General features: G+C 30.4%; 1 protein-coding gene across 1 annotated transcript in view; it reads right to left on the reverse strand.

Annotated features, from left to right (window-relative positions):
- Window positions 1-5,574, reverse strand: part of LOC132722678 (zinc metalloproteinase nas-36-like) — a 32,966-nt gene extending 27,392 nt beyond the window's left edge. Inside the window, exon 1 of the mRNA XM_060707199.1 lies at window positions 5,400-5,574. Within this exon, the coding sequence (XP_060563182.1) occupies window positions 5,400-5,447 (48 nt within the window). The 5' untranslated portion in view covers window positions 5,448-5,574. The remainder of the gene's footprint in view (window positions 1-5,399) is intronic.
- Between the last annotated feature and the right edge of the window lie 6,828 nt (window positions 5,575-12,402).

The raw sequence follows: 12,402 nt of genomic DNA on the forward strand, positions 1-12,402 counted from the left end.
ACATTAATTTGCGTCAAGTATTTTTAAAGCAGACAAGGAACATTACTAGAAAATCCAACTTTCGAGTTTGGAAACGACATAATTTTCTTTTATCTCGCTTCTCAGAAAATAATTACCAATACGAAATAAGTACGAGTAATTTGCATATATTACGATATAAGTTTTTATTTAATTTAATAAGAATTTCGTATTCTCAACACGGCATTTTTTAACCATAAAAAATCTTCAAATTTTCTTTAGGGAAAATATACAGAACCCCTTCAGAACGCCTAAGACTTCAAAACTGAAACATTTCAAGGCTCGGTTAGAGCTTGTTATAGATGCAGTGGTAAATGCAAACCATTTTTCAGGGTCAAGTTCTTAAAAAACTATATGGAGGCGAATTTCTACTGTTAAAATTTGTTTGTATTGTTTTTTGATATCGTGCAGAGTTCTTCATGTTATCTTAAATATGTTTGATTATCTCATGATCACATGTTAAGCGATTCTTAACAAATACACCGACTTTCTTTTTGTCTACGTCACGCAGAGAGAGAAGGTGCTGCAATTTATTCCCATTTTTATTTTGACAAAAGATTATTGCGCTTGGAAACACACAAGAAATACAAACGCTTAAGAAAAATCTTTGATTATTTTCATGAAACGTCAAAAATGATATTTTCAAGAAGAATATTTCTGTATGTTGTTTTTATTAAGTTCAATAGCATCGAATGAATCATATAGTTACGAATATGAGTTTGACTTCTAGCATCAAATCTAATAAAATCTCACAAAGATTTCAGGATCTGATCCTTCTGTATCAAGAATATTCTTCGCATGGTTTTTGACAAAGTGCATTTACAAAATACCGATGCTATCCTATGTCTGTCCACCATATCCGTTATGTTTCACTGATTATATTTGTGAAACAATCCTTTGTTGCATGCTGTATACGTAATCGTATGCATGTTCTAGTTTGACACATAATTATTCACATTGCAATTACTTGCGATGAAAACGGATGTTTACTTTTTGACTATTCGACAAAAGGAATAATACACACATTATTTAATATCAAATAATGTTAGATATATAACTACTATTTATGTCAACATTTCAATTTGCTGTATTTTTGCCTGAAGAAGTTCTGTTTGATAATTTCCAAGAATAACAACTACGCTTTGAAATTGAAATCCCGAAAAATTATCAAAGGTTGGGTTCTAAGAAGTTTTAATTTTCGAATGCATTGCGTGTAATAACCGACCACTATAAGCTTTACATAGGCTACTGATTATACATGTACAATCGACATTGTTCACCAAAAATTTAATCGTTATGCATTATCGTGCAAAATGTCGCATTTCAAATTAAAGACAGTAAATTTGACAATTTGTAATGGCAGTCGACATGCGGGAGATACTTTGTAATAAATATTTAATTTAGCAATAAAGGGGAAATTGAAAAAATGTTTTATTGTAACAGTTTTTTATCAGTTTTAAAGTTTATAATAAAAGGTAAGACAAAGAAGGAATAAATTGAGCTTCCTTATACAATTCTTACAAAAAGAAGAAAACGCTAGTATTTGTTCAAAGCCTGATTTAAATGAATTAAGAACTTTCCAAATAAATTCACTTCAGAAACAGTATAGCGACAAGGTGATGATATCTGCAAATATTTTCAGTCTGCGTATAGCACAAGAAGAACATTTACCTTACATCTGTACACTATTATCAAATATGTTTTAGCCGTTGCTAGGTAACATGCAGTCACCAGTACCATTAACAGGTTTAATCAAACCGAGCCTGCAACATTTTCAATTTTGTTGTTATGGATTTCTTAAGGGATTCTGTTTTTCCCTATTTTAATATTTTATCTCAAAAATATAACATTGATTTATCTTTGTAATATTGAAATTGACACGCGTAATGTGTAGTGGTGAATTTAAAAGTAACAGGCGTACGTTTGCTGATGTTTCTGAATTTTATATTTGACCATACCATAGTAATGTGTTGTATTCTGCTTAAGCCGGTGATAATCCGCATTATATACCAACTGAAAATGTATCTAGTTATAAAGATAATTATATGTGACTTAGGTTAACAAACGCAAAAGTTTAAATGATAAACAGATAAATATCTATTATTTAACTGGTAAGTGTTGGCAGGTCTGGACATATTTTAGTGTTTTTAAGTTAGATACTTATTCGTTATTGATCTATCTAACAGATAAAAAAATATTTATTTAGTCTGACAAATGTCTGATATTTATCATGTTTATACGAAATTAACTAGTTAGTCAGCTAGTTAACGCGATAATTTTATGGTTAACTGTTGGCGGAAATATGTCACCATATGTTTGTTTACTATATTGATTATTACGCCAATTGTAACGTCGATTGAATTTGCTTGATAACGAAACATAAATGCAAAGTCCAAAAATAGGATGTTAATTTGCAATTTACAAAAAAAAAAACAAAAATGTTCAATTTTCTTTCTTTATCCCCTGCATTATCTTTATAACTTAGAAAACAAAAACACAAAACAAAAACATATGAATAATTATTTGATAACATTATGAAAATTTACACAAACTGTATATAACCCGTTTGTTGAAGACGAAAATAGAAAAAGAGCTTTCATAAACAGTTGTAGAATGTAATCAATATTTCATAAGAGGAGCAAATGTTGTAGAAGGGCTGTTGCTAATGTTGTAATAACTTGTAGCCAAACCCATTTGCACTATACTTATATGTACATTTGTTTTTGGTTTTTTTTGTGTGTCATTCATATCTTACATGTATTATATAGTTGCAATAAAATATTATTAAACTAAACGAACAGGAAGCCGTTATGACTAATTATCGTTCACAAATGCATTAATTCCACTTGCAGATTGCTGACAACTGAACATTCTTGAAGAAATTCTTTCCGAAGAAGGACAAGCAGATCAGTCAGAAAGATATAACGTTAGTGTACGAACAATTTCACAGTATCTCTTGTTTTGCTATTTAGATTTGCGTGTGGGACAAATATTAACCAAGTGTTTTGAAAGTGTTTCATATTGCGTCATATTTGAATAATAGAAATGCTCGCTGCTGCTTAAACTAAAAATAATAGAGAAAGAAAGGACGGTAGTATGATCAACTGATTGCCTAAATATAGTCCAATATGAAACCAGAACGACAGTGCTTGCTTACTTTTACGTTTTGATTGTAAGCATGTTTCACAAAATTTGACTGGCAGATACAAATAAAATTTTCTTTAAGAAAGGGTTAATTATTTCCAGGTTAAATTGGTTCAATAGCCTACAGTTTTCACTGCAGCCTTTAACATCAAAATGAGTTTTGACAGCCATTTTTTCGAATGAGATGTACCATTACAAACAAAAACGGAAAATGCCTTGAAAAGATAAAAATTAAGTATTTAATTCACCTGTTGTTCTTGAGTGCAATTGGATATTTCAACTTCCAATGTAAATTTTTCTGGAGAAATATTTTCTGAATAAGTTTTCACACTCTGTGTTGTATAATTTTTGGCAGATGTTGATTGTTCAATACAAATAAGAGATAAAGGATAAGTTAATGTAATATTTCTTGCTCAGTGTGGAAATCCAATAACCGATGAAAACTTTAAAATAATGTAACATATTTTACCTCATAGAGAAGAAAACAATATGTCTGTGTTGAAAGGCAAGAAAGGAAAGACAATTTTAAACATCTGAAGCAAAAATATTTGAGAACATATATAACTTTTTTCTTGTAAAAGAAAATACAATTTATATGCCATTTTATTACTGTTACAACCTGTCTATTGTCATTTCATCAAGTTCAAAAATTTGATTGATGAGGTAACATCAGCTGTGAAAATTAATCAATTTGGTTTACAACCGGTGTAAACGGATCGGATAAATAAATTATGCGTAGTTCGTAAAACATGTACCTCATATGTGAAAAAAGTTCATTTAAGCCATAAAACATAACAGACTGAAAAATGATATGTATTCTAAATTCTGAATATGAACTCGCTGTGCTTTTTGATATTCTATATTTTTGTACCGAAACAAAATCAACAGATCATGTTATTTCTGACCTTTGCGTTTGTTTCTGTCATGACATTCACTTCATATTAGCATTTCATTCATTCTAATTATATATTCTAATACAAAGGTCAAAAGATAGATTTGAAAAAATAAACAAAATATATTTATTAGCATACAATACAGACAAGCAATAATTTATTAACAAAAAGTATTCGTTAAGTGTACTATAATGGAAATCCATGTCACTTTTCAAAAGAGCAAGTCAGAAAACCGACAGGGAACATTCTCTATTGTTTAGATAACGAAGGGAATATATTATTATTTTTATCAATCTGTATAAATTCCATGGTTAAGTGTTCACAGTGTGAACATAAATTCAGATATTTTCTTTACCACATGCCTTACATGTTTATTATTTTCATTCTTAATTAAACCTGTAATTAGAGTTAAACGAAAACGTCAGGATGTTTGCAAGCCGATTTTATGCATTTCGAATGTATAAAAAGGTGGAATTTGAAAAGCGATCTTTGAATATAAAACAAAAATAATACAACTATCAAATCTGAGACATTATTAAAGAGCTAACAACAGAAATAAAAAAGAACAATAAATGTTTTATTAAGTTAAGGCTCTATAGAGAAACTACAACAAGGTTTAAATTTATATATTAGTCTAGAAGGAGATTTTGTCGGAGATAAAGAGTTAAAAGCGGCTTGGCATATACATCAGTAAGAGCCTCTTATGGTAACAAAGTAAAATCTAAGCATGTCACAATTTTCCTAACAAACTAGCTTTGTAGAATGAATACCATGAGCGTCACAAGCACTATGCACATTACATTTGGTGTCACAAAGTGAGATTAACGTCGCTTTTGTTGTACGATAATCGCCGTTTCATTAACAAAAATATGAGCGCACCTTATTTGAAATCATATTTCAGAATTTAAAAGGTTGCATGAAAGGTTCATGCAATTAAACAAATCTTATTGCATACAGTGCGTTATCGTGAGCGCAGCTCGATTGTTTCCAGCTACTAACCAAAAAACAAATAAATAAGCTGACAAATGTTATCGATTTATGAACGTTAAACCTCGAACAAAGTTTACTCCAAATCTAAAACAAGCTATTTTTTATGCATAAGTTAGTTTCTCAAATTGTTAACATTTATATAATAGATATATCAGTCTGCGCTAAAAGTTGTCTACGTTGGGGGTGTTTGTAAGTACCAAAGTCATTTTGTTTTAGAAATGAAAGAGACAAAATTATCTTCTTTAGAAAAGGTAAATTATGACCTTAGAATTAATCAAAAGTATAATCTTATAATTAATCAAAAGTGTAATTTAAAGGCCCCAGAAAGAGTAAAAAAACTACTCATTTACTTACCTGACTGAGACGAATCGTCAGCAACAGAATTGAACCGATCGTGTACATGTTTATTCCATATATTCTCTTGAATTTGTACTATCAGTTAAAACAAATAACCTCAGCTCACAGTATATTCATTTGCATGGAATATTTTGGAACAAGAATCTACAAAATACGCTTTTAAACTGAGGAACAGTTAATGAATGTATGTATCTCATATTGGAAAGCAGATGTTGTGTTATAATTTTGGAACGCCGGGAAGCAATTATGTTCAATTATCGTCTGCAGATACTTAAAACTAATTTGCTTAAATTGAAAACAAAGGAAAAGCTAATTTTGTCGCAGCTAGAATCCCGAATAAGCAGAAAAACGAGTACATTGTATATTGATACAAATATGATAGTAAAAACAAAAGGAATATAGTTCTTAATAAGTAATGATATTTATTTATCAGGTTGAGAATATTTGTCTGGTAATCATAGTTCATATTGTTATATTTTTGAAAGTGTTACTATTACCGCAGAATATTCAATTAATTTACACTAGCTTTGTTATGATTATATCGTTATGACTTCTTTACCGTGTATCATTCTTTAGCTTTACATTTTTATCTAATTAAGTGAATACTATTTTATATTTTTTAGCTATAATTAATATTCCGCGACTCAGCTTATTGTTGAGTTTTGCGGCATTTATTGCGTGTTTGTTGTTTACCTAAACATTAAATGCGTCAAGCATTTTAAAAGCAGACAAGGAACATTACTAGAAAATCACTCTAAAACCTTTTGTTTTATTGGAAAACACAATTTTTTTTATCTCCTTTCGAAAAAATGATTCCAATAGAATAAGAAATAATTGCTTATTTTTGGGATAAAAAGTTTGTTTTTACATAATTAGAATTTCTAATTTTCAATACGACATTTTTTAACCACAATAAATCCTTAAATTTTCTTTAGCGAAAATATAAAGAATCCTAAGACGGCAAAACTGAAAATATTCAAGGCTCGATTTGAGCTTGTTTTTAACATTTTTAACTAATGATCACATGTTAGGCAATTCCGACTTTCTTTTTGTCTACGTCACACCAGGAGAGTAGTTGCTGCAATTTATTCCCATTTTTGGTTTGACAAAAATATTAATGCACTTGGAAACAAATAAGTAATACAAACGCTTAAGGAAATCTTTGATCATTTTCATGAAACGTCAAAAATGATATTTTCAAGAAGAATATTTCTATTGTTTTTAAGTTTATAGTATCTTAATAGCATCGAATGAATCATAAAGTTATGAATAGGGTCTAAATCTAAATGGAAATATCAAATTTAATAATGAGGGTCGTTAGTTTGATCCTTTGGATAGGCGTAATATCACCACGACAATCGATCAAGGACATTAAGTCTCAAAGTCATTTGTTTAAAACATCAAGTGAGATAAGAAAGTGGTTATGTGCAGAAAAATTATAATTAATGGTGAGTTGTCCAAGAGGATTTAATTTATTTCACATCTTGCCGGTTTTATGCAGGATCCCCATTCTAAATTCCATCTTATTTAGTTCCTCCCATTGTTTTCTCGTTTAGGGCATTTGTTATTTGTGCCGTTTGGCGGCTGTAAAAAGTATCCCCGTACATTTAATCAATGATGTTATATTTTCGATATTTGAAGATCGTTCAGCACGACATTATTGTTGTGTATACATGTTTTGTGGTATTTTTAGTTTCTTCTATTAGGCCATTTTCAACTTTGGTGGTTCCAGTATTCCTACTTGAATACTGTATAATCACCCTTAGGATATGTTGCCTGTTTTTTAAATTTGTATTTTGACGTCTTATCTGTGATATGCAGGCATCATAACCTCAGATCCCCTTTCTAAATTCCATTTTATTTAGTTCCGCCCATTGTTTTCTCGTTTAAGACAAAAGCATTCTTTTACTTGGGGACTATACGCCGCTTTTCATGGAATGGCACTACTGTGTCACATTGAAGGTTCCAGGATAACCGTCGTATGAAAACATCTGCGGATGTTTCTAAATTCAAAAATTTCACCATTTTCGTGTGAAATGTTGAATTCTGCTTAAGCCGGTGCTAGGGGGCGTGGACGGTAACTTGCACTTTCCAGTACCGTCCATGAACAGGCTCAATCAAACCGAGCCTGCAACATTTTCAATTTTGTTGTGTTGGACTTTCTTTAGGGATTCTGTTTTTCTCTATTTTATAATGTCACAAGCACCCTGTGAGATAGGATAGGAAATAAAACCGGGAAGTTTAACAATGTAAGTCGTTAAATTCTCTTATACATGGAATGTGACACCATACTCTAGAAACATAACATGTGCATCTAATTTCTAAAGACAACCTGGAAAGATAACGCACTGAGACACATCACATACACCGTTTATCATGAGGCATACAAAATGTCACATAATATAATTTATTGAACACAGGTTAAAATAAATATCGACATGCGAGGATAATGGAAAAAAGATTGAATTTCCTAATTTCATTTTCTAAATTGATTTTTGTATTTGTAATTAATAATAGTAGAGATGAATATATACAATACTATTAACCTATCATGTACCACATTGATAATGAAGTGGTTATTTTGTATGAAAATCAAGATACTACTTAGTTACATTTTGCTACTCTTTTTATTGGTAAAATATCAAACATGCACTTAACTCTAAATTATTTAAACATTTTTAAATTAATAAACAAACAAAACATGGACTTCTGAGGCATAATATGCCTTAAAGCCTTTTCATGGAAGGTAACGACCCGTAGCACAAACTTCATTATTTTCAATAACATTTACATACAAAATGGTATCATTCATTAAGCAACATTTGCGAATATGTTTATACATGTTATATACCGGTATTTATGGATCTTCAGATTGACACTGACTCTGTGATACATGTTATATGGGCGGACATTACGTAAAATGGAATTTAAAAAAGACATTACTGGTTCAGTAACCTACTTGGTTTATAGCAGTCTTACTAGCAGCATGTTTCTTTTCCATTATTTTAATTCCTCATTAAAACTCGAAAGTACATCAACAAGACAAATCGGCAACTTCCAGATTTTTATTATCTAATTAAAGGCAATATTTAACTCTTGATCAGTTGGAATGAACAAATCCACATGAGTGTATTAAAATCTAGGGAAAAAAGACATTCTAAAGAACGTCCTAAAGCGGTAAAATTATATGTCATGCAATCTCGATTTTTCTTTTTATGGTTGGGTTGTACGTCGCTTCAACACAGAGGAGGTCATATGGCGTTCTAAGTGAAACAATATCATACACCTATTCAGTTGCAACAATAAATAAAATCAGATAATTTTTGGAGCGAAATAATTAATAACCTAGACTAAATATACCAAAATATATGGATTCAAATACAGATTAACAAGAACAAAATCAAAATCAAACAATCTCTGTTTTTACACATTAATTATTAAATAAAAAGATTATGTTGGTGTTTTTAGATGGGTGGTTGAAAGTCATGCAATCTAACACATACTTTAAACATTAATTTAAAAATAATCATGGTTTGTTGTTGTAACAAAGTTCAAGGCTTTGACCCTTTTTTTTGAAATTGTTGATTTTTATTTCTGATTACAGTCTTAACGACCGCAACACAATTTATGAGTTCTAATTAGTAAGCCAGATTTTTTTTCAAGAAGACATGATGATAAGACAAAAGTGTGAAGTAAGACCTCTGAACGTAATTTGCATCGAGTTGTCAAGATAAAAAATCTAATTTACGGTTTTAGTCATTATTGTAGAATTTCTTGATAGGAATTTCTTAGAATTGAAAAAAAAAAACTAGATTCAAAAGCTATTTCCTTTAAACTAATTAAGGATATATGAAAAAGTATTATGTCATTAAATGGCTGATATATAATTATATGTGATAAACAGTGGAAAATAATTTCAGGCCTATACGCCAGTACGCGTTTTGTTTGTAGACGATTCGGAAGTAAAATGATGTCTTTAATTAAATACGGAATTGCCAAATATAATTAAAACTAGAATACAGATGTACATGTATCACCGCATGAAATAAATATCCCGTCAACGAGTAAGTGCCTTTTTTGACTTTTATTCTTTTATTGGTGAAGGTATTTTTAAAGTGCAATGCTACAAATGTTGAATATCTCAATCTGAATGTTTGTTTCTGAATATTGGTGCATACCTGCTTGCCTGCCTTCTTTGTGTTGGTGTGTCGTACAACCAACCACTAACCTACCCACCTTCCTATCCGAACAAACAATTTTACCTTTGCCTTTTTACTTTACTGTCTTACTTTCTTACTCGCTCAATGACTTTACTTTACTACTTTTATTACTTTTGTTTTTACTTTTCTTTTTACTTTTCATTACCTACAAGTATCTATGATGATTGAACCTGCAGATGTATTGGGTACACTGCATTTATGCAAGAAAACTTTTACGTTCCACATTACCTTCCCAAACGAAATAACAGGAATAAAGTTTCGTATATACATAACTTTGGAGCAACAAAAAGTAATAATGAACAAAATAGAGGTAATCATATTTACCGATTGTTGACTATCATATTTTTATTTGGGAAATGGTATTGTATTTACGTTGATGAATGCAGTCCCCTGAAAGGTTGTTCCAATATTACAAACTATTTGTTTAGTTTAAAGTTATCTGTATATACCTAAATATTTTGACAGCTTTTGAGTGTGTTCAAAATGAACCCATTCTCCGTTCTTTTTCATTCTATTTATATTGTTTACGAACTTTGTCCTTAAGTGTCGCACATGCTTTCTGTTGTGAAAATCAGTTGTAAAAGACGAACGAATGCTGAAATTATGGTATAGGAAAATGGTCAAGAACTTCTACCTTTAAGAATTCCCTAAACGGCAACATTAAAAGTGTGACAGGTCTGACTGAGAGAAGTGGTGAGTGCAAGCAACGGTCCACGTAAACTAGCACTGGTCAGTTCGGTGGTCAATGAGCAGGCTCAATAAACACTTTCGATTTTTACGCTTTGGACGTTCTTTTATTAATTATTCTGTCTTGATCTTTTAAGCAGAATATGGAACATGTAATCATCTAACATCAAGTAATTTATAAACAGTTTTAAACTACCGAAAAGAAAAAAAGAAACATTCGGTCTCATTCCAGATGTTAAAGTAAATGAAATCAACCCGATGACATTAAGTGCTAAACGAAATTCATTGATATGTCATTTTTATGATTTATTGCATTTCTATTAGCATCATAAAAATATTTCAAAGTGATTCATGAGGAAAAATCAGCTGTTGAAGCTTATCAATTCAATTTGAAGCAGTGAAATACGTTGTTAAAACAGATACGATAAAGTAAAACTTCAATTTCGACAGTGACTAAAACCTTTTTTCCAATCAATAACTTGTGAAATTAGCACTTTAATGCTGGTATTAGCCTTTTAAAGTACTTTTGCCTTGTTTGTAGTTATTCATTAAGTTTTCATTAAATTTAAGAAACTTTAATTTAATAATTTTAAATCCTTTGTTTTAACAATGCATTGAACTTTCCCCTTTATCTAATGCTGAATAAAGCTCGTAATGACAGTGAACTAATTTACTTTTCTAATTAGAAAGTCAGAATGTTTATTGAGACAACGTAATAAGAAGTAGTGTGAAACTAGAGCGCACACTTTCTTATTTACAATTCATTGTTATTATTGCAGAATTGCAATTAAGAAATGCTTCAATTAGGATAACATGGTGTACTTTTTTGTTTTATATATTTATAAAAGGTATAATCTCATTTAGTAAGATTGATGTAAGCTGGTATGTCAATATCAATTTACGAACGAGTTTAAGTCTGAAAGTTCTTATTATGACGGATTATTTTATAAGAAGTAACATTGGATATATTGTAAATGAAGAAACCGTTTTTAACTGGTCTTAAATCTATCTAACTACTTAACCGGCTTTCCTTGACGATAATTCAGAAATTTGAAATATCAATTTGTCCGTAACCCTACGACTAATTATTTAACATGATTTCTGACTCACCGGTGAAACAATTGACCATTGGACTCCATGTCCGAGATTGATTTTCACACATCGCCAGATTATCAAACCAGCGACCCCTTGGTTACTAATAAGAGTCTACGCTTTTTAGCTACGCTGGCGGACCATGGATTGTTAAATACTGTACTATATGTGATATACCATGTCATTACCATACTAATGGACTTAATAAGAAATCATTCATCAGTTCATAGTAATATTTTATACAACATGTTTTATCTTTGTTTGCTACATCCCTCACTGCCAAAATTTGTCTAGAATAAGAAGCAATATTATATTAGATGTCGTAGTCCTTTTTTCTCTAAAAGATTTTTACAAAAGGTTTGAAAAAAAATCCTTTGTTTTTTCTTCAGCGGTAAAATATAGATCATTGTTCCTCAAGTCAACATAATTTATCACAGTATTTCCCAAGTAAATCATATATTTCTGTATCACAAGCCAATTTTATAATTATAAAAGACAGACAGAAATGCGAGCAGGTTTCATGCACTCTTTTATATCCAAACATTTTGTGAAAAGAAATTGTCCGTAAGCGGTGTGTTGCCGTTCACAAAACAAATAATCGCCGTACCTTATGTTCTTTCAATATCTTTTTGAGTTTTGAAAAAGGAATAAAACGTGAACGTTATTGAAAATAACCAGATATTGAGATTTAGGTCTATAACACTGGCGGAAGGTAAAAGTCAGTTATAGTTGGCGAGGCTTATTTTTGTTATCAGCTTACAAACCTGACAGCAAATTAATCACGAGGCAAGTGTTACTGCGTAATTGTCATAGCAATTTGCATGATAAATTATCTCATTTCTATCGTTAACCTAATGAATAAGTTTAGTCTCAGTCTAGTCTTAGAATTAGTTCAAATAATGTTTGATGAGAATGGATAATGATTCACTTGTTTTATTACAGTGTGACTTTTTACATAATCAAATATAAATTTGTGTTCTGTTTACCTAGAAATAGAGAAA

This window comes from Ruditapes philippinarum, unplaced genomic scaffold (genome assembly GCF_026571515.1).
Source record: "Ruditapes philippinarum isolate M1 unplaced genomic scaffold, ASM2657151v2 ctg46_1_1_1_1, whole genome shotgun sequence".
NCBI lineage: Eukaryota > Metazoa > Mollusca > Bivalvia > Venerida > Veneridae > Ruditapes > Ruditapes philippinarum.